The sequence below is a fragment of the Alosa pseudoharengus genome, unplaced genomic scaffold (assembly GCF_046254945.1).
Source record: "Alosa pseudoharengus isolate Yale_2024_CS ecotype anadromous, Long Island Sound unplaced genomic scaffold, YU_APseudo_1.1 YU_APseudo_1.1_scf_2, whole genome shotgun sequence".
Taxonomy (NCBI): Eukaryota; Metazoa; Chordata; class Actinopteri; order Clupeiformes; family Clupeidae; genus Alosa; species Alosa pseudoharengus.
Window position 1 is genome coordinate 48,481,697 of NW_027468663.1, and position 24,341 is coordinate 48,506,037.

The window sequence follows — 24,341 nt, forward strand, 5'->3', positions numbered from 1 at the left end:
GAATGACAGCCCCTGACAGCGGAGTTGCATAATTGGCGTACACGGTTCAACCTCGACTAGCACCAGAGCCCGTCTACGGACATTCTCTGCCAACACTCTGTCATTGTTCTCTACTGAGAGCTAGATGAGCAACTTTGAACATGGCTCCTGCAAAGAACAGAGTATTTTCTATTGGAGTGGGAATGACAAAGGTAGGTGTAGCAGGTATACAAAGTAAACATCTTAAAATTGCACTGAACCGAAAAATCTGGATATGTATTAACGTAATTGTTAGGCAACTGGTTAACAATTAAGTTACTGTAACGTTAACGTCGTAAAGTGAATATGTTGTGAACAAGCTGCTCACAGAAGTTAAAGTTAATTGAAACTTCTTGAACCAAGTAAGTTATGTTTCATGTTTTAAGGTGTGCTATTAAGTGATAACAACTGAGTTGTCACTACGTTAAACGTGCTGTCTTAATCGAACTAGTTAACGTTAACCTAGCTGAATATAGTTTATTGATTGACGGTATAGTTTCATTTTATTGCAACTTTACGTTAACGTTATTTGTGACTGGTGCTTGTACGTAACGTTGCATGTTAAGGACCTGATTAGCTTGTGCAAAGTTAGCTGGCTACTGCTGGACCAGTTTTAACCAAACAGTATATTGCCTGTGAGAGGCACCCAACCCAACCTAACCCACACTATGCAAGGTGACAGCCTAATGATGTGTCAAATCGACAGTAAAAAAAAGGCCATGGAGTAGCCTAACGTTAGCTAAATTAAAGTTAGCAATTTCTAGCTAGCTGATATTTACAAATAACAGACACGTGTTTCAAAAGTGTCGAGGCAGAACATGAGGATATATTCACTACTCAACATATTTACAAGATCCTTCTATATCGACATAATAACTGCAGAGCTTGTACAGGCATAATTCAAAGTTCAAGGTTTGATATCAGTTAGTAGGTCATGGTTCACCACTACAAAGCAAGTCATTTTGTAGTGCGAGAGCGCCCTCATATGGTGAACTGTGGTGAAATCATACAGGTGGACAGAGTAGGCTACTGCCTTGAAAATGAATACTTTTTCTATGTGGTGGTAATGTAAGGATTTGTTTTCAGTTCATGAAACCAGGGGCGAGAGATTACCCTGAAATGGCAAAAGAAGCAGGTATGGTAACCTATACTTTGAAATTGAAATCATAGTGATGAATGAATGGATGTGATGAATGAGTTAAAAAAAATTCTGCTGTTTTTTAACTCCAGGTCAAAATGCCCTAGCAGACGCTGGAATCCCTTACAGCGCAATAGAACAGGCCTGTGTGGGTTATGTCTATGGTAGGCTATTCTCTACTTATATTTGAGCAATATCTTGCATACATCTGCTTTGAGGAGTTAAGCCTTGTAAACTTATTAATTCATTTATGAATAAATGTATGAAATTACATAGATTTGGGATCTCTTAGTTTGTGTTCAGCGTGAGGTTACACACATCTGTGCTCATATGTGATGGTTAGACTCACTTTCCGCTGTATTCGGTAGGTGACTCCACCTGTGGCCAGCGGGCCATCTACCACAGCCTGGGTCTGTCTGGCATCCCCATTGTCAACGTGAACAACAACTGCTCCACGGGCTCCACAGCACTCTTCATGGCTCGCCAGCTCATTCAGGGAGGTGAGAGATCAGGAGTAGAGCACTGCTAGCTCTCCCTGCTGTTCATGCAGCAGTTGAAGTGTGTGAAACCAAACCATGTTACCATTTTGACATGCTAATGAATCTCATATCACATTCAGATGTCTCATTTGGGCACTTTTTGGTGCCTGTCTAGAAGGCATATCCTACCACCATCTCCTTTGATACACTTGCCTTGTTATTAAACCTCTGTACTCTCATCCTCTGGTAGTAGTATTTTATTGTTGTGATTATTTTTCACTAGGTCTCTTAGCTATTGGCAGAGGTGGAAGAAGTACACAATTCCTTTACTTAAAGGGGTATTCCACCATTTGGGGAATTACACTCATTCCCCACCTCCCTTTGAGTTAAACAATTGATTTTTACCTTTCTCCAGTTCATCCAGCCGTTCTCTGAGTTTGGTGATACCAGTTTTAGCTCCAGCCTAGCATAGATCATTGAATCAGATTACACCATTAGCATCTCGCCTGCTAGCATCAGGTTTAAAAGTGACTAAGATTTCCGGTAGTTTTCCTATTTAAAACTTGTCTCCTCTCAAGTTAGAAAGTTTAATAAGACCAACAGAAAATGAAATGTAGCAATTTTCTAGGCTGATTTGACATGGAACTATACTCTGATTCAGGCATAATAATCCAGTCACTAACCAATTCGTCTGCTGCAGCTCAACCTTGTTGCTGGAAGTTAGCCTACAGGGACTATTTTCAGGTGCTGCAAGATATCATTGTGCTGCTGTGCCTATGGTGTTCCTTGATTATTACGCTGGAATGAGAGTATAGTTCCATGTCAAATCAGCCTAGAAAATCACCACGTTTTATTTTTCTGTTGGCGGGGCACCACTCTTTGAAGTTGCATGGCTGGTTTTCTCGGTAGGGACTTTATGCTGTATAGCTATGCTAGGTAAATGATTTGCCTATTACAAGTTTGTTTACCATCAAATTGGCTTCATAAAGGTGAAAATCTTGCATAGTGTGCCTTTAAGTGAAAGTATAGATACACCTTGTCAAATATTACTCCAATACAAGTGAAAGATGCTAAATCAGATTTTTACTTAAGTTGAAGTACAGAAGTATGTGCTTTAGAAAATACTTAAGTATTCAGAAGTACAAGTATTTTTCCTTTTTAATGTATTGTAATGTAATGTTTATTTGGTCATTAATAGGGTATACATCCGTTGGTTGGTCATAGGACTTGATCAGACCTATAGTTCCTTACATCCAACAAAAAAAAACATTTGACCTATTTTCATTAGTTTGCAACTGTTCAAATAGATGCAATAATACACTTTAATCATTGTTAATTCTCTGTTCACAAATCTAAAACATTTTCAGTACAAAATCAGATAACTCAATTATGAGTAGATTATTTATCATTTAATGATGTAGGCTAAAGATCTAGCTATGTGGTGAATGTCAGGTGATTGTGTAATTTTATTCCAACTTCACAATGATCATGGAGGATAGCCTGGTTAACACCAGACCACTTCTCAAATCTCAATTGCTTACAAGTTTGTCTGGGTTCAGGCTACATGGAGGATGTTGGGATGAAAAATCTGCTGTCACCATCATTACCACAGCCAAGTTCAAATTGAACTAGTGAAAATATTTACTTCAAGATGATCTATCGCATTATTGCATTTAAAAAAACACTTCAAAAGTATTCAGAATTCACTTCAAAAGTAACTAGTACTTCATGCTCATATTTCAAATGTAGTGGAGTCAAAAGTACAGTATTTGTCTTTCAAATATATTGAATAAGTTTGATTTATTAAATATAACATACTGATAGAGCATGACCGTCCACTTCATGTTTTCCTTTCCTGTGTCCCTGTCAGGTCTTGCTGACTGTGTGCTTGCCCTGGGCTTTGAGAAGATGGAGAGGGGGTCTCTATCCTCAAAGGTATAATAGTCTGCTGTTATGTCAACTGCCATGTTACTCAGCATATTTCTGTGTAGTCTTAGTTTTGGTCATGTTAGTAACTTTGCACAAACCATTGATATCCTCATGTTTTAATGGGTTGCTGGGAGTTGATTTGAATGTAAAATGTCAAGTAAAATCATGGTGGTCTCATATAGAGTTTCATTTTGTGCAGTACATGGACAGGACTAGTCCAATGGACAAACACATGGAGGTGATGATCAACCGCTACGGGATGGTGGCAGCACCACCAGCACCCCAGATGTTTGGCAATGCTGGCCGGGAACACATGGAGAAGTATGGTACGCAAGGCTGCTCAGTCTGTTTGGTTCAGACAACTTGTAAGATTTGTAAAGACCAACATTGGAAACAAGACACTATCACCACCTTAGTTCTTAGAAAGTTTATACATATTGAACAAGCACAAAACTTAGTGCTGATATTTTATCCATCAGTTACAGTTTTCTACCTATCAAAAACAATGGGCCCTAATTTGAATGATGTCTTTGAATGAGTCTTAAGTGTAGCTAGAGCTAATTTAAATACTAGGCAAATATGAATATGCTACTTTAACACCTTGGGCAATACAAGACTTGAACTGCCAACACTGATGCCACATTCTACACAATAGCTATAGTTCACGCATGAGAACTTTGCTTGTTGATTGTTAATTGTACTTTTTGGTTGAATAAATTCAATGTACAGTGCAAAGTTTTTATCACCAAAAATGTGCTCTGTACTCTGAACAACAGTTAACTACAGTCAGTCAAGTCAAATGCTATGGTGAATGTATGTGTTATGTGTTATGACATAGTGAGATATTTATATAGATTCAAGGCACTGATATTTATTTTTGATCATTTACAGGCACCAAAGCTGAGCACTTTGCCAAAATTGCCTGGAAAAACCATAAGCATTCAATCAACAACCCGTGAGTGAACACACCCCCACATTCCCATGCACAGTGAATAGGGAACTCACCAGAGTTAAATTACTCCTTAATTTGAGTAAAGGGCCATTTGATTTGAAAAAAGATTGCCTTCATTTCTTCCTAATGTTTTGGCATGTTGTAGCCAGTTCCTTATTTTTAAATCCATGCACCAGTGTACTATATTCCCTCAAATATATAAAGAAATTGAGTATCCTAAATAAAATTAGAACCACATATTTAGCCAGAGGTGGACTTGAAACAGTGTGGTTGAACTCTGATCTCTGTTACAGGTATTCTCAGTTCCGTGATGAGTACAGTCTAGAACAGGTGATGAAGTCCAGAAAAGTATTTGATTTCCTCACTCTACTGCAGTGCTGGTAAGGGTTTCCTCTTTGTCAACAAACCTTAAAGTTATCTAAGAAGTCATTTAATTACAACTGTGCAGGAGCGGTGCATGGAAGTAATGCACTGGTGCCATCAGTGCTACTGTAGATAACAGGTGAGTTGCTGTAGTGTCCTTGAAGTCAAGGTCCTTTTTGTACTTGAGAAGTGACCATGAATGATGTAATGAAATGTTTCTCACAGTTCACTGATAAGATAAATGTATTACAGGGGAATCTTTTCTGATCTTTTTTTTGCCCTGTCAGAAAAGGTGTTTTTTACCCCTACGACTGCATTTTTTTTTACAACTTTTACATCATATGTAAAATGCCACTGAGTAGCCTTGTAACCAGGGTAGGAATTTCACGACGGCCATGGCCGTTGTAGCCCCTTGCATTGGCCGTGAGGCCCCTTTGAAAATCAGAGGTTTACAGGCCACGGTGGCCTTGGTGCCCCGTTATTTCAATATTCTGCTTTGCGTCCTACTAATAGCGATTTTTATTTAGCCTGTGGCCTGTCAAAATAATCTTAGCATTCACAGCGCAAATTAATTTAGTCTTTTACGCAGTGGAGAAAGTGACAGCGCAAGAAAGAAAGTGCGTCCAAATTCACCCATTCTTCTCAGTTGAACTACTCGCGAAGTAGCCTATTCATCACACAGACATCACAAGTATCACATGAAAGAGCTTTTTCTCAGCTTTTAAACGATGTTAGCCGATAATTGCTGTGTTGAACGGTTCGTGAGAAAAGTAAATAATATAATTCAATTTAATCATACATTCTACTGAAGGTTTTGCGTCCCATGATCTCCCTACCCATTCATCTCGGTGGAATACTTCACGAACCCTTCTTTTAACACATGACAAACCATATATCAGAATAAACAGCAGACCTTACCGAACACAAAAGTGTAAAGCAGTCCCCTGTACAGTTAGCCGTTCCAGAGTAATCTAGTTTTGAATTGGCAGTAAATTTCGACATGCATGGATGTCTCCAAATTTGGGCTTTACATTTTACAATGTGTTTAAATTGTTCCACATGATTTCATAACGGGCCAAATACAAAATAAATGTTACAAATATCGCCTATATTGGTAAATCATAGGACAGCTGACTAAGAGTTTGTGAAAGTAGCCTTAATGATCGATCATAAAATGCTAAGCATGCATCTAGGCTATTTGAGTTTCTTAAAGCTGAGCTGTGCTTAAATTGTTCAATACATGATTTCATAACAGGCCAAATATAAAATAAATGTTATATATAGCCTAGATATCTGCAAATATTAGATGATCAGATGATTTACAGTTCTATGTAATATGTCATGTTTCATGTTTTTGTAATGTTTCATACAGTGATGCAGGTCTACTGCAGTGAATAGGCTAAATACAACTTTGATCATTTTTATAGCCTACTACTGTATATTTAACTTTGGCCTTGGTGCCCTGACATGTGGCCTTTGTGCCCCCCACCAAATATGCCCAACTGAAGGCCAAGTGGCCTTGCCCCCAGAATGGTGAAATTCCAAGCCTGCTTGTAACCTATGTATTTAACTTTCTTAAGTGTATGTTTTATCGGGACACAAATATATTTGTGCAAAACAATGAAATGATTATGCGACCCCTTCACGTAACATTTATAGCTTTCGGGTGTTTAACTATGACTTGCTTACTTTAATAAGAGGTTTTTAGTATGCTTCATTGTAAAGGGGTTCAATTTGACCTTCACAGCCCCACATCAGATGGTGCCGGAGCAGCCGTCTTGGCCAGTGAGGACTTTGTTAGGAGTCATGGTCTGGAAAACAAAGCTGTGGAGATCATTGCCCAGGAGATGGTGACTGACACGGCCTCCACCTTTGAGGAGAACAGCTGTCTGAAAATGGTGAGAACCACAGCTGTGGTTTAAAGGAACAAACCACCCAAAATCAGTAGTGATATATGTTCTTACCGTAACTTTCACGAGTTGAGTCGTACCTCTCCCGCCTCGGTAGGTGCACTCAAACGCTCTGTCGCGCGGCGCGAATGTGTTAGCATGTTGCTATGCTAGCGGGCTCTGCCGTGGCCGTAGAGAGAGGCACATAGCAGTATTCAAACACCTCCACGTTTTACCTACTTAAATACAGTTGCACGAGTAGTTGATGAAAAATGTTAGGGCACACAACATGAAACGTGACAATTTTCCAAGCGAATAAACATGAGAACTACAATGTGTGGCGCAATAGCACTTGGGAGTACTTCGACCTAGCGTGGTAATATTATTAACACCTAATTGTAGATCCTATCCACCACAGAGTTTAGAATCCATGCTGGATCGACCCTCAGCCTCTCCCTCCCCTCTGAGCGAGAGAGGCACACACACTAGAGATGCGCTGATGGGCTATTATTTCAACCATAACTGCATAGCAAAACTTATCATCCATCAGCCATCCATCAGCACCAAAGTTTGTTGACCAATTTTCAAAACTGCACCTGCCCACCATCCGCTGGTTGTTTTAATGTAGGCTATATGGGTGATGCAGCGCTGCTGACGTGAGGCTAGAAAGCCCTTGCCTGTTCTAGAAAGACTGATCTAATGCAGCAAATATATTAAAAGGCAAAAGTCGTACATTGGCTAGGCCTATCCCCAGAATATCAGCAGCAAACTCAGTCTCTGTCGCGCAAAACAGTCTCCAAATAAAACTGTGGTATAAAATTATCACTAATGTCTGTAAACATCATGATGAGACAAAGAGTGTTTAAACGGTAAAACATGTATTTATATAACCTCAAATGACAATCAAGTAATACCCAGACATCATTCTTATATAATAACCTTTCGTAACTTTTTAAATAACAAGTTTAACTATTTCTAATAACATAACGAAGCCATCCTACCAGAATGTGCACTCTGTATCCTGATGTCTCTGTTTGCTGCCCTGTGTCTCATTTTGTTGCACCGTGTCTCATGCTGCATTAGCCTAGGCCTTTTAAGTCGGCCTTGAAGCTGCAAGATAACGCGTACACAGGGGAGCTCTACTCATAACAACCAGTAGGAGAGTGCAGGGGGGGCGAACGATATTTAACCCATGCACAATGTATGACCTGAGATCACTCTATACTGTACACCCCTGAACTTTCTGTAAACTTAAGGTGAAAAGTTCGTACCATTGGCAGCAATATTGCTGACTTGCGAAGATAAGAGCGAACAACGATCCTTTCATAACGCCATCTGTGGGTTCGGGGTAGTGTTGTGTCAGCATTGTGGAGGGGTATAAGTAGGAGAGTTCTACCTTTGTTCAGGAGTGCCTTCTCGAGATACACTCACGGTTTATTGCTGTTGGTACTGCTGCTAGCATCAATAAAACCATTTTTGCATCGAATTCTACCTGCCTGGAAGCTCTTTTATGCTTTAGTTTAAGTTTTATTGGTGATTTTTCTTGAAGTCGTGAGCTAAATTTTCTACTTATCTACTGGCCGATTTGATGACCTTCTACCACGACAAAACGCACATCGGCCTGTTGCCTATTCTGCCAGCTTGTGACAATATATCGTCCAAAATGCTTGATTGCATTGCATTCTCCACATTTTTAGCTACATTTTCATGTACCACATCAGCATTTTTGTTCAGTGAATCTTTCTTAAATTGCTTTACAATTACCGTCGGGCCCTTGTCAGCAGACTTCGGCTTGCCTCTTGCCATATTCACTCCTTGTCTTCCGATGTCATTTCTGAGTAATCTACAAATGTTCACCTCCCTAAATAGAACCAACTTCAACCTGTGTTATATCCTAGATGAGACTGCCTGGGTTATTTTGTTTAGATATTAGCCTATATATAAAACACATAATTGTAGCCTACTATTCAGGGAATAGGCATTTAAAAGAGACAGAGAGTGATATGACTAAGAAATGACATCGGGCGATGGCAGTGCGAGATGTTCAGAACGTAAGAGCTAAAACTTCTACAAACTCACTAACATCCACAGCGGAAAAAGAAGGTAAGAAAAATAGTCGGAAAACTTAGATGTGTAAGGCAAGCAAGCAAGTTTGGCGGTTGTTACTAAAAATGTGAACGTTGCATTGTTGTGCGGTGGACTTTCAGAATGAATGGAGTCGGAGTTTCTTTAATATCGAGGCGTCATATTTGTCCGATGGCCTGCTATAAAATGAATTGCGATGTCTGTCTGAAAAAGACGCGCTCGTGCAGTCAAAATGAATGGGAGTCTTCAGAACAGGCTTGTCAGTCAACCTGACATAACAGTGTGTAAAGTAGCCTATAATGTGAATGCCTTGTTATTTTATCAAGGATTTCTTTCTTTTTGCAAAAAATAAAGTACAATAGGCATTAATTAGTAGGCCAGGAGCATGCTGAAATTATGTGGCAAATTGCGTTTTTTATTACAATGATAAAATTGTAAAAGGACGTGACCGAAGCTGAGGCAAGCCAGGCAATAGGCCTATAGGCCCGACGGTAATTGTAAAGCAATTTACAAAAGATTCACTGAACAAAAATGCTGATGTGGTACATGAAAATGTAGCTAAAAATGTGGAGAATGCAATGCAATCAAGCATTTTGGACGATATATTGTCACAAGCTGGCAGAATAGGCAACAGGCCGATGTGCGTTTTATTTGGAGACTGTTTTGCGTGACAGAGACTGAGTTTGCTGCTGATATTCTGGGGATAGGCCTAGCCAATGTACGACTTTTGCCTTTTAATATATTTGCTGCATTAGATCAGTCTTTCTAGAACAGGCAAGGGCTTTCTAGCCTCACGTCAGCAGCGCTGCATCACCCATATAGCCTACATTAAAACAACCAGCGGATGGTGGGCAGGTGCAGTTTTGAAAATTGGTCAACAAACTTTGGTGCTGATGGATGGCTGATGGATGATAAGTTTTGCTATGCAGTTATGGTTGAAATAATAGCCCATCAGCGCATCTCTAGTGTGTGTGCCTCTCTCGCTCAGAGGGGAGGGAGAGGCTGAGGGTCGATCCAGCATGGATTCTAAACTCTGTGGTGGATAGGATCTACAATTAGGTGTTAATAATATTACCACGCTAGGTCGAAGTACTCCCAAGTGCTATTGCGCCACACATTGTAGTTCTCATGTTTATTCGCTTGGAAAATTGTCACGTTTCATGTTGTGTGCCCTAACATTTTTCATCAACTACTCGTGCAACTGTATTTAAGTAGGTAAAACGTGGAGGTGTTTGAATACTGCTATGTGCCTCTCTCTACGGCCACGGCAGAGCCCGCTAGCATAGCAACATGCTAACACATTCGCGCCGCGCGACAGAGCGTTTGAGTGCACCTACCGACGCCGGAGAGGTACGACTCAACTCGTGAAAGTTACGGTAAGAACATATATCACTACTGATTTTGGGTGGCGTGTTCCTTTAATAGACTGAGGAACAGTGAACATTCAAACAAACACAGGCTGTCTTCAGGGCAGTTTGGGTCATATTATTATTTTTAGTGCATCATCGTGTTACTGATCAAATTGCACATGAGAAATTATACGAGTTCACCCCTCCCCATTAGGTGGGCTATGACATGACACGGACAGCGGCTGCAAAGTGCTTTGAGAAGTGCGGGCTGACCCCATCTGATGTGGACGTCATTGAGCTGCACGACTGCTTCTCTGCCAATGAGCTCATCACATACGAAGCCCTAGGCCTGTGTGAAGAAGGTGTGTACACTGTGGTTTCCTGTCAAGCTAAATATCCAAAAAAAAAAGATGATTGTAGCTCATTCTTCACCTCAGTAACACATTCGTGTTTTTTGAACGCGTGGTTGAGGTGAATGTAGTAATTTTGGGGGTTGTTTGTCCATGGTCAGAAGTTAGTCAGTCCCTTCTGCAAATAGGAAAATAATGCCAGACAGCAAACATTGTGTGCTCATGTTGCAGCCTCATGGATCTTTCTTGTGTAAAGGTTGTGTTACATCATCAGTCAGTTTGTTGTGAAGGTAATCAAACCCTTCAATTTTGTCAACTTTAGAATCAAGGAAAATATCAATCATTTTTAAAAATGACATGTAATCAGCCAGTCTACCTCAGGTCCAAATATATGAACACATGTTCTCCAGCCTAAGGACTACACTGTCATTTGTAGCACAATTAGCAGTTGTACTGAAAATTGATTTGTCATTCTTCAGGTGTGAAGTAATTTTCTCAAGACATTTGGTTTGGGTCTGTGTTTTATGAAGTTGCCAGTTCGAACCCTGTCCAGTAGGAACGGCTGAAGTGCCCTTGAGCAAGGCACCTAACCCCTCACTGCTCCCCGAGCGCCGCTGTAGCAGGCAGCTCACTGCGTCGCGATTAGTATGTGCTTCACCTCACTGTGTGTTCACTGTGTGCTGAGTGTGTTTCACTAATTCACGAATTGGGATAAATGCAGAGACCAAATTTCCCTCACAGGATCAAAAGAGTATATATACTTATACTATAATAGTTTTACAATGAATAAAATGCCAAGTAATTTATACAACAATTGGGTTCTATGAAACTATTTATTTGTTTCTGATTGGCCGAGAGACATTCCATGAGTTGGAATATCCCTGGACATTTCAACTCAGACTTTGCACAGCTAATAATAAATCATGCCGCGATACCAAAGATCCTTAATATACAACCGTCTCTGGCGATACAATGCGAAGATTCGCTTTTCTTCATCTGCTTCATCTAATTGGAGTACAATATGTGATTGGAAAACAACAAGAAACGCCTTTATACTCCCCAGACTCTGAATCTTTCAATGGATTTAATGAACATGTTTTCCACTGGATGTTCTGAGGTGTTGTTTTGTTGGTGTGAGCCAATTACAGTGATGGTGTGTCTGGGCATTTACAGGGAAGGCAGGCGAGCTCATAGATAGAGGAGACAACACATACGGGGGCAAGTGGGTGGTGAACCCTAGTGGAGGCCTCATTTCCAAAGGTCATCCCCTTGGAGCCACAGGTAAGCCACTGGTGTCTTTTTTTAACCTTTCAACTTTTGAGGTATCCCAAAGAGTGACCTCTCTTTCTTATGTGGAATTGAGGAAATGTGTCTGGAACTATAGTGCCTATAAGAATAATTCATCCCCTTAGATATTTCCCCTTTTATTGTTTTCATAAATGGAATCATTTATGGCAAGAATTTATGGCAAGAATTTACAAAAAAGACCTCTTTAATGTCAAAGTGAAAACAGACGTCTACAAAGTAATGTCAATTAATTAAAAATATATAATGTAGAAGAAATATATAATGTAGAAAAAGTGGTCGCATAAATATTCCCTCAAATTGACTGACCTAATTCAACAGCGGTCCAGCCGGATTGGTGCTAGTAGTCTCACAATTAGACTGTACACATTCACTGCACTCAGACGATCTCCATTTGACTAACAGTATATAAAGACAGAGGTGCCACTGGTCAATCAGTATTCCCGGCTACAATTCCACCATGAAGACTAATGAATACTCCAAGCAACTCATAGAATAGGTTACTGAAAAGTATAAGTCAGTGGATGGATAGAAAACGATTTTCAACATCCAGAGTTCAGTGAAATCTGTCATTAAGAAGTGGAAGGCATATGGCACATGTGCAAATCTGCCGAGGCCAGGCTGTCCCTTACAAACTGAGTGACTGTGCAAGAAGATGACTGGTGGGGGAGGCCACCAAGACACCTATGACAACTCTGAAGGAGTTAAAAGCTTCAGCAGCTGTGATGGCAGAGATTCTTCAAGTTGTCAAGCTGTAGACACTTTGCAAGACCACAAGATCTAAAAGACACCAGCCCTGGGAAAAGTCATGTTATACAGATATCCTGCAATAATCAAGGGAAGACAACAACAGTAGACAACATTATTCCATTGTTTAATAACCTAAACAGAGGCCCAATTATTCTGTGGTTAAAACCCAGTGTAAACGGGCGGTTGATATGAACTTCAGCATGAAGTTTTCCGGCATCAATATCATCTGATACCACCAGGGGTCACCAGAGCTCAGTTGCAGTCCACCCTTCACTCGCCTCCCCTCCTCTGTTTTTCCACAATCTTTCCTGCCAGTTGGCGTGACTCATGCCAGGCAGAGTAATTAACCCCAACTGGCTGTGAGAGTAATTCCTGCAGTCTTAGGACACCACAGTCTTCTCTTCTTGCCTTCCTGCCTTCCTTCCCTCTTCCCACTCTCTCTTTCCCTGCATCTCTCCTTTTTCTTTTTTTCCATCTTCAAGTCCATCTCTCCATCAATCACTTCATCCATTCCCCATCTCCTCTCGTCAGCCTCTCTGGTGCTCGGTGGCAGTTGGTTCAGTTGGCCAACGTGAAGGGGAAAGTTCATGCCGTTTCATCACAACCACACAGAGAGGACATGCTTCACTGATTGGATTTCTCTCTCTTTTCTTTCTTTGTGTCTATCCTGCTTTTCCTTTTTTCCACCACTCTTTCTCCATCTTCGTCTCTCTGTAATGAAGTCCTAACAATACCATGAATTGTTACCTTTCACCACCCGACTGTCTGTTTTTAGAGAGAAGAGGGTATGTGGGAGATGCTTGAGTGTATTAAAATGACTTGTCTCACAAGGACATGAGTTGTAAACTAGCAGTGCACCACAATGTGAGAAAGTCTCCACCGGAGTCAGATGAAGGCATGTATCAAGTGCATGTTGTGTGTGATGTCTGTATGCTACTGAGACCTTGAATTTTCCCTTGGGGATCAATAATCTATCTATCTATCTATCTATCTATCTGTCTATTATCTGTCCAGTCAAGTGGATTGTGTATGCAGAGTACGCAGCTAAAGCAGCATATCCTAACATATCACATACATTTAGATGTCTGTTATTAAAATGTGCAGAAGATTTGCTGTAATAAGGAGGTCGATTTTCACTTTTGGTTTCCCATCAGTCATCCTGATTCAGACATTGTGGCAGTTATCTCTCACCCCATAAGCATGACCAGGTCAAGAAGCACATCCCAGTAATTTCCCATACTCGCCCCATCTTCTCAAATATGGATCATGAAAAATGGACAATACTGCATGAGACCAGCCCTGGGTAAAGGTCCTTACCCTAAGGGCTATATTTTGGGGCACCAGCGCATGGCGTACAGTTCGTTTTTCAGTCGCGCGAAGTTGAATTCGGTATTTTGCACCTTTATTTTTTAAGCATTGCGCCCAGGGGTGTGGCAATTAACAACCTAGGGCGGGCCCTGGCGCGTTGTCTAAAAATCGCTATCATACACCACCTAAACCTGGTCAGAAGTCAATGGCGAGTTGTTCATATGCTATTTTAAGAGCGCATGTCAACAGTCATATTGGCAGGTGCACGCACCATCCTTCTATCATTCATGAACGCACACCAGCGCACGTCCATGCAAAGCATTAGAAATTGCACGATTACAATGGTAAACATAATTAGAATAAAGATATTACGAAATACTGTACATCTCATGATGAGTAGTTATTCACCATCATTTGCAAATTGGTAATGACGGTTAAAAGTGATTAGGGGAGAGGCGAGAGACACGTATGGAGCACAGCTGAAGACGCACTGTCACGAGATATAAGCAACTCCTCTGCAGGATAAATGTTGTTTTATTCAGTCATTTGAGCAACATTAGGGTAAGTGTTGCTTTTTCCAGCCTATGTTTTCGATGGTAACCCATTGTCAGTCAATAGTGAAAGTAACTGCATATAACTGTCTTGTCGTTGACTGACTCCTTGGTGAAGTTAGTTTCACTTTGCCAATGAGTTCAAATAATAGACGAGTGCAAATGCGTGAAGGCTATGCTAGGTTTTAGTAAAGCATGGTTTAAGAATGACTATTCCATACGGTCTCGCAAGCAGCCTCCTTCAAATTCCCCGTTGAATGCCAAAATACCGATGCATTTATTTGACATATCGCGCGTTGCGCCGTTAAAGGGAATGACAGATGTCATTCTCATTGGTTTAAAATGATGTTACGCCCCAAACACACCCATATGACTGATTAAAAGACCTAGGAACACCTTGTTACGCCATGCGCTCCACTTTTGAGGACGAAAACCCTCCCAATGTGAACTGGACATCCTACTAAATTTGAATAGACTTTTGACGAGTGACGATGCACTTTAGAATGTCATGATAGGGCCCTAAGTCCCTTATCTTGCAGTGGTTTCCAAGCAAAAAGCCCATTGGCCAAAGGTGATGAAATACTAGCTTCAGTGGCCTCAGCGGAGCTGGTCCACCCAATATTAGAATGGGTAAGGGTGTGAAGTGCATCACTCTCTCTTGTAGAGGAAACTGTTGGCTTATGGATTTATTTTGATTGTGTCAGTATTCACAGGACTGTTTATTTGGGCAGGGGTGTGAGGGATCTTTCAGGGAAAGGTATGGCCCGGTCACTCTGAGTTCACGGATGGAAATAAATGGTTCCTGTCTATTGGCAACAGAGCTGAATACCCACACGAATGTACACTTCCACACATCCACAAAGAAACATTGTCTGTGGACGATATATGAGGACTTATTATTTTCATATGTGCTGTACTTAGTTTACTCTGTACTACATCGCCCCACTGCATATTCAGCTCGTGTTTCCTTCTGCATGGTGGCACACTGAAAACTTCCAAGTCCATTTTATGCAGGTTTTAAGAGCTTATCTTTGAATGATAGTGAATATTAGAGAGTAGAGTGGTTGACTGGATGAGGTTTGCAGCCATTGGATTGCACTGGATTAAAGATACATTCTAATCCAGTGCAGTCTTCTAACTCAAATTGCAGGGTATGGTTCTTCAACTGATGCCATCATAGAGTTCTTTTAGCCTATAGAGTAGGTTTAACAAATCCTGAGTTGATCTATCCTGATGAAGCTCTGGTGGGTATTTCAGGAAAGAGGTTGATCAAACTCAGTTTAACTCTGATCTTTGAGACTTCGGTTCCAATACAGCTGAACTGAGTTAGTGTTTCAGAGTCCGAGATAGCCTAACAATTTTGAAAAGCCTTCATCAAAAGAGCTCAGATACGAGTCACCATGGCCACCAGTGAAAAAAAGATTCATCTCACTTGTTATGTAACTCCCATTTCAGAAATTCTATTCTATCACAATGTGCACATTTTCAGATTTAAAAATGCAAATGCAGTGCACTTGGAGACTTTTGTGAAACTGGTTTGTGCTGTAGAAAAGATCATTTGTGTGGTATGTTGAAACTCTAGGATATTTGCCTACACTTCACTTGACAGTGTCGACATAAGAGCTTACACATTATGGATTTTAAATACTGTATAGCTTATGTGCTCCCTCTTTTTTTTTCTCTCTCTCTATCTCGCTCTCTGCGATTGATTGGTTAGGCCTGGCGCAGTGTGCGGAGCTTTGCTGGCAGCTGAGAGGAGAGGCTGCGGAGAGGCAGGTGCCGGGGGCAAAGGTGGCCCTGCAGCACAACATCGGCCTTGGAGGAGCTGTGGTGGTCACACTCTACAGGATGGGATTCCCTCAGGATACACGGTCAGAGGGGTGCTTTGTTTTTTCTCTGTTGCTTTTCACTGGCCTAAATGGTCAGGGGTTCGGCTTGGTCTTATATATGCCCATTCTCTAACTGGAATGTGTATTTTGCTTGGCTTGGTGGGTAGTACTGTATGAAGTGTTAAATTGTGAGATTGCCTGAGACTGATAGCGTTCTGATTGCTCTGTACAGAAAGCCTTTTCCCTGAAGTTCATGAAACCTCTTTATGAAAAACCATTACAATCATTTGAGTCAGTCTGCAAAGGTATAATTGTATGTAAAGAACTTATGCAACCATGCTGAAAATACAGTCGGTTGTTTTTGTTCAGTCTTTATCCGAATTATCCAAATTATTCCAAATGTCCAGGGTCATAGTGTTGTTTTCAGACATTTTAGTTATGTCAGTTTAGATAGTTTGATTAACCATTATCAGAGTCCTGTCATTTTGATATAATTCTGCAATGTCAACATACCAAACATTACTAAACTAATACAATATGTTAACAAACAACAATCAGAGAATGATGCAGATAAATGTTTATATGGATGTACAGTATATTTCAGTTGAAACATTTTGTTTGAACAGCAGACAAACTGTTGATATTGTGTCTCATAAAGAGTGCTATAGGTCATTTTGCAGACCTTTGGACCTGGGTGAAGTAGTTGCTGAATGTCTCTCTCCATGTGATAACCTAAACATGTGCCCCAGGCCTTAGGAAATGTTTCTTTGTTTGCCTTGTCAGGCCCCGGATTGGAGCAGTGCTCACTAGTGCAGCCAGTGACTTGGATGGCTTCAAAGCTAGTGCTGTCTTCAAAGAGATCGGCAACAAATTAGAAGAGGTACCAAAGTTGAACCACAAATTCTTATAATTCAGTTACTCAACACGCATTACTTTGTGAATCGTTCTGCAAACGGGAAGAATAGAGAACAAACAATAGGTCAAGGCTGTAGTGAAAAGAGAGCTATCTGCACGCAATTTTAAGCTGTTTTCTCTCCACATTCCCATCTTGGCAGGAAGGCGAGCAGCTCGTGAAGAAGATCGGCGGCGTCTTCGCCTTCAAGGTGAAGGGTGGCCCAGGGGGTGCGGATGCCTTGTGGGTCGTGGACGTGAAAAACGGCAAAGGCTCAGTGACCAACGATGCAGGTCAGCAACAGTGGACAAAAAGATCATCAGTCAAAGTCAAAGTCAAAGTCTGCTTTATTGTCAATTTCTTCACATGTCAAGACATACAAAGAGATCGAAATTACGTTTCCCACTATCCCACGGTGGAGACAAGACATTTTACCAATTAGGTCCACAGACAAAACATAACATTCAATTAAACAATATAAAAAGTAAATAAGAAGGCACATACAGTGAAGAAATAAGAGCAGCAAAAAAATGGGTTGAAATTGTGCAATTGTGCATCAGTCACACTAAGCTAAGCTTGCCTTGACCATTAGTCTGACTGATTTCTCAATTTGATGATGAAAGTACTAAAACATTGAGTAAGTGGATGTGGGAGCCTCTCTTCCCCTTAGTAAGTGGTTGGTATGTATGATCTCTCATATGGAAGGTCACAGCTCTTACATCCAATGTTGTACACTTTCTGACTGCATCAAACAAATACTTCTTCAGCAGGAGACATAGAGAGCCTCTTCACAGGCTTTTAACCGTTCTCAGTGGATACCAAGCCAAGGCTACCTTGTTTGTATTTGAATCTTGCACAGAGAAATGCACAGAGAATGATTATGTGTGGCCTTGTGAGGCTACAGGAAAGTCTATAGCATGCCAACACCATGTCAAGCACATTTTAATGGTACTTTTTTGTCCTAAAAAAGGTCTCTTGAGCCATGATCACATTGAATTTGCTTGGTTGTAGAAGCACTAAGAGGGGGTCTAATGGGCGATGTCCACTAATGGTGGCTATTTCTAAACATCAGAGTGCACCCTGCCTCAATGGTTGTCCCTTTGAGTACCTAACAGCCAAATGACAATAGTGAAGGACACTTTGTTCAGACCAATTTGTTCGTTTTTTGGGGGATTTGTAAAACTATATATTTACAGACTGAAGAATCAGAAAATCTTTGGTTGACAATTTTTAGAAGTCATTACTGCAGTCATTTTAGGACCTGAAAACAGTGTACTATTACACTAAAAACGCCATAGGCTAATTTGCTGATATCTTGCAGAGTTGAAATTAAAGTAAATCTGTGGTAAAAAAATTGAGGGAAAGTTGTTATACAGCATTTTTAGATAGTTCAAAGGGTCCTTAATACAAATCCACCGTATAACATTTAAATCAGGTCCCCAGTTTCTCTGAAGTTTCATTCAAAAATGGATGCCTTGCTCTCAGGCGAGAAAATACTGGTGGGTAAAAATGTAAAATTTATGTATCACCACAAAACTTTCCCAGTTTTTCACTTACATTAAGACAAGTATTTTTTGCATTACAAGTTTTCTGAAATGTAATGTTTAAATGTGCAAATAATGCAAATATGCATTAATGTGCACAAATTTCCAAACTTGACACGTACATATTGGATGAAGCCTTAAAAATTAGCTTTGCTGTTTAATGATATAATAGTAGCCAGCAAGTAAAGAAGGTCCCTCTAAACCAGGGGTGGGCAAACTTTTTGGCTCAAGGGCCACACTGGGTTTTGAAAATTGGCCTGCGGGCCGCACTATAGGCTATATAGCCTATAATTTACTATGAAAAGTATTTCTTTGGAAATATTAATGGCTTAAAAATACTGCTAATGTTATGCTGTTTAACAAATGTATAAATTGTGCACTGTCGCTTTAAGACAGTCGCTTTAATTCACGTTTATTTCTCAATGATCTTCTGCCTGCTACGGTATGGCCCTCTCACACTTTTTAAATGGTCAATAGTGGGAACTACTGGTGCCTTCATGATTTCCTTTTAAAAGTTTCTTATAAGAAGGAGATATCAATTATCAACAATGACAAGCCAGCTGGAACCTGCGGCTCTGATCTGATCTCGAGTGCAGACGCGTTCCCAATTAAATGGATCGCATGTTCACGTTAGATCTGCTGCAAAGGAGATACCTAAGAGTTAACTTAGTTTAACATGATGTTATCTCTATTTAACATCATGTTTTGACATTGACATTGTAAACGTTCTCTAAGGAGAGTGAAAAGCAGTTTGCAGTAAAGCTAACCAACGTCGTCTCTATCGCAGGAAAAAAATAGCGAGCAGCCTGATAACCAAATGAAATGCTCAGCGGGCCGGATGAAAGTGCGTGGCGGGCCGGATCCGGCCCGCGTGCCGCAGTTTGCCCACCCCTGCTCTAAACACCATGGAGGTGTTAGGCAGCATGCTAGAATGTTAACAAAGCTTCGGGAATCCTGGATATTTTGTTTTATTGTCTTAATGGAGATGCTTAGCTGAAAAATTGTGTACTTTGTTCAGAAAGCATGTTCAAAAATATATTGAACCATCGTGAATTTTCAACATGGTGGCCGTGGCAGCCATTTGTCAACATGGCCATCTGTGCCAACTGTTTTCAGCAAGGCAGTGGGCGAATATCCGGAAGTGGAGTCTTTGGTGCAGCAACAACGAGGCAAATCCTCAAGTGTACACACTACAAGCATTCTTTGCGTGCCCATCGACTCATATGTGGCTCTGTACAAATTGGTTCTGGAGGATTTCTTAAAGGAAAACCCACAACTGAGAGATGTTTGCTGGCGGGCAACAGAGCAAGTTGAATCGGCCTGCTCTGAAAAGGACAAATCCACCAAGGTTGAGTGCACAAATGCAGGCTGACGGTACATTCCTTGAAGCTTTGACTAATGCAGAATTTGTGAAATCATTAAATGAGTGGGAAGCAAAGAAAGCTAAAAATGCAATTTTCAGATCCATCATGAACTACTTGCATCGAGTGGAGACAGTCCTAATTTTGTGGCAGCTTCTCGCACTGTTGATCTTGCACTCCATCTTCAGGCTGCAGAAGGACTTAGCAAACTTTTCTTTGCATTTGACAGAATCAGATACAAGCGACTGTAGCCAAGATACATTGCTGACATGCATGACCTCAAAGCTAAGCATCCTAAGACCTGGAAGGAACATCAAGAGGGTAGTCTCTCAGTCACAAGGAGTGGCATTCCGTTTGTGTCAATCGGTGCAGACCATGCATGCAAACATCTCAACTAGGACCTAGTGAGATAAATAGAAACCATCAGGCAATAAACAAGATAAAGGCTGCCATACTCAGTCATGGCAATCCAGTTACTGCTGAAGGTGACCGGTTGTACAACATGATCACACATGCCTATGTCCCACAAGAATTTGTAACACAAATCTTGAGTGTTGATGCAACTGGACAGAAATTGTATGAAGACTATGTTGAAGGCAGAATCAATGGTGACAACAATATGTTCATGTCAGGTAAACTTAAATCCTCTGTAAAACTGTGGATCTCAGAGAGACCAAAAATCTCTATGGGAGACTACTGGTCCTTGCCAGGTCTAACAGACATGTTGACCAAAAGCAGGCTGTTGGAAAAAGGAAAAAAATATAAAATAAATAAAAAGAACACACTAAAACAAAACACAACATATAATAAAATAAAGATGTCCTCCAATGAGCGGGGTGGTGGTGGGTAAAAAAACAAACCACAAAAACATAACATTAAGGCAGCTATTTGGCAGTAAAATATAAAACAAAAACCCTAATATGGGTCAATGATCATCTAAATCTATTTGACATGATTTCTTGCCATTTAACTTGACATTTTGACAGCTAAATTGTTCATTCATTCTTCATTATATTATTAAATTCTAGGTAATCCTGGAGATGTGAGATTGAGAAATTAGTATTTGAAGGCGGCCATTTTGAAAATCCAAGATGGCCGCCATATTGACCTTGGAAAATTGTCAACCAAACATTTTCTGATTCTTCATACTCTAAGGTTTCCAAAAATATATAGTTTTCATAATCCCCCCAAAAATTGAACGAAATTACACAAGAAACTGACTACAATGGGCAAGGCGTAGGATCTGTGTTGTCTGATTTTACCTTTTCTTACTTGCTGACTTATTTCACTCTCAAATGGAGGACCACCAAAATGATTTCATGCATGTCCGCGTGCTTAAATAACAGCTCAGATTAATATTTAACTACTTTATGTGTTATGTGAGTTGAAGTGAAATGTCAACACTGTTGGGGGCGGTGGTACAGAGGCGATTGCTCTAAGACTACAGGGGACTAACTAGACCAACTAGAACATGCTAAAAACGTGTTCAACTTCATGGTTAGTTCGTTCAGCAATACATTTTGCCGGTCATCTGTGGTGACTTCCCGCCGCTACTGTAATACATTGCTGTGACGACACGACCCATCCAAAAACCCCATAGACTCTCCGCTCCATGGGATTTTCGGCTGCCGCTGTTGTGCCTTTGAGCAAGGCAGTTAGCCCTGCTCTGGGGAGACTGGCCCTGTATTAATTGACAGATGGAAGTAGCTGTGTATATAAGGGTCAGCCAAATAAATGAATAATATAATGAAGAATGAATGAATAAGTTAGAATAAGTAAACATTCTGTTTTCTCTGACTATCCCCTCTTGATTTTATTTTATTGTTTTGTATTGAAGTGATGTTGAAGATCAAAATGACTTGTAGGATCAGACATCTTAACTTATTTATACCTCTCTCCCTTTCCCCTTCCCGTCTCTCACAGATAAAAAAGCAGATTGCACCATCGCCATGTCAGATGAAGACCTTCTATCCCTGATGACCGGGAAAATGAATCCACAGACTGTAAGTGTTCATTGTAATTTCCAAGAATAGTTTAGAAAGCTGCTGGAAGTAAGAGAAGGACAGCATTGTGTCTGCTTTGATTTGAGAAAACAAACTCTTGTTTTTCATCTCTACCTGGACCACCTCCAAAATAGAACAGAGGAGAAAACCTGTTGGGAGACATTGCTTGCACACATTACTGAAGGGGCTACACACCTGTGTGAAGGGTCCGTTCATCACCACCTTCTAATTTGATTGGTTTACAAAATCTCAGACAGATAGTTCTGTTTATGCAGTCACTCTTGATGATAAATAGACTAACAGAGCTGATGGACTCTTTGTGTCATTGTGACTGATGACCGTCTGAGCACTGGGTCATCATTGGGATTCTTTAGACAAATTGTGCCGTGAAGGACAGCTTGCCCATTCTGTATATCCCGATTTGTTATTCATCAAAACCACGTCATTTCACAGTGAATTCTACAACAGTTTAATGAAACCCCGGGGCTTTGCCATTTAATTTATTAATGAAGCAAAATGTATTCATGTGCGCACCTCGGCAACTCAACCACATCCATTAAAGAAGTCATCAAATTTGATTGAAAAGAGACAGACTAGGAATATTTGTTTTTATTAAACATTGATATGAAATTGATGAGAAATATCTGTTTTTGTGACGATTGCATATGAAGACCGTGCCTCAGCAGCCTGCAAATTAGTCTGTCATACACAGAAAATGCATCATGCTTGACAACCTGACGCTGGAGTCGGCCTTCACACTGCTTGTGCTCGCGCTGACTAGTGTAGATGTGTGAGATGGCTGGGTGATTGGCTGCCCAAGGATGTTCTTCTTTCTCTTTCCTCCACTACGATTTCCACCCGCCTGTCAGAAATGAGAGTTTAATTGCAGTCTGGTACCCGTCTCTGGCTTTTAAACCTATTAGAGATTGCATTTCTTTATCTGTCCACGTTCTCTTTTTGCTGTGGCTATGCACGCATGATAAGTGTTGTTAATGGGTTCTTTGTAAATGTGTATGTGTTCATCACAGACTGTGTTTTAGTGTTTATAATATATCACACTCATTACAGTATTTTTCTAATCATCATCTCATTTTATCCAAAGGCATTTTTCCAAGGAAAACTGAAGATCACTGGAAATATGGGAATGGCCATGAAACTTCAGAGCCTGCAGATGACCACTGGCAAAGCAAAGCTGTGAAGTCACACATCCTTGATTCATGTATTTGTCTTTCTTCCCCTTCACAAGTGTTGATAAGATTGACAACCTGTCTGTGAACTTCAGATTAATAATTGCTGCTTACTAACAATGATCAAGAGCATTTTATGGCCACGTCAGTCTCAGTGTGGAAACACCATGGTCCTGTCTTTCTTGTAGAGACTGATGTCTAGCAAAACTGTGTCTCTGTTGCACAAGCACTGCACACTGCAAGTAATTGTTAAATGGTGTTAAAATGCCCTACCATGAGTTTGTGAGACTGTTTACAGTCTTTAACCTGAATAATTCTTGTGCTATTTCCAGTACATATAAAAATTGATGATGAGGCTGGCAGGAGTAAATGTTGTTGTATGCACGTCTCACAGGGAGGCTACCCCGGGCGCGTAACTGAAGCGCTCCGTTCGTGACGCGTAAAATCTATTTTAGAAGACTGGTCTATTTCTTTCGAACGTACGTGCCGCCATCACATTTGGTGTAGCTACTTCCATTGATTATAGTGGAAGCTAAGTGCTGCAGCATATGCGTCGCGAATGGAATGGTTACGCCCCAAGTGTAGCCCCCCTGTCAGAGATATGCTGCTGCCTTGCTCTGTATTCAGTCACTGGCCAGTGACTAAAACATGGACTTCCCATTTTTTAAATGCCATTTTACTTTATCATTACATTAATAATTCCCTGAAGACTTTGATATTAATTCATGTGGACAGTGCAATTGCAGTGGCCCTTGGGTGACTAATTGTGATTTGTAGTATAGTTGTTGACATTTAAGTACCGGTACAATGCTTTGTCTCAACATACAGTACCATTGTATATGAACCACAGATGAATTCCATGGCAGATAAGACATGAGGCATTTCTACTGCAGTTTGTCAGACATAAATTGTTTGCAAATTACATACTTGTCATCCACCAGAATAATTAAATAACATTACATTTTGGGGAAAAAAAACACGAATGTGTGTAGTACGGGGTCTACACAATTTTCAATGTAATTGAAAAGAGCGATTGGTCTTCTGTAGTGATTGAACTTG

At 40.6% G+C, this 24,341-nt stretch overlaps 1 protein-coding gene across 1 annotated transcript; it reads left to right on the top strand.

The window, feature by feature from the left end:
* The first annotated feature begins 15 nt into the window (after positions 1-15).
* scp2a (sterol carrier protein 2a) lies at positions 16-23,846 on the top strand. Its single transcript, XM_076295304.1, has 16 exons — positions 16-191; positions 1,105-1,153; positions 1,249-1,320; positions 1,525-1,656; positions 3,506-3,570; positions 3,764-3,890; positions 4,456-4,519; positions 4,810-4,896; positions 6,627-6,777; positions 10,417-10,564; positions 11,726-11,833; positions 16,184-16,337; positions 17,079-17,175; positions 17,351-17,480; positions 22,016-22,095; positions 23,198-23,846. Exons 1-16 carry the CDS (start codon positions 141-143, stop codon positions 23,291-23,293), a joined length of 1,611 nt encoding a protein of 536 aa, XP_076151419.1. The 5' UTR covers positions 16-140; the 3' UTR covers positions 23,294-23,846.
* The last annotated feature ends 495 nt before the right edge of the window (positions 23,847-24,341 follow it).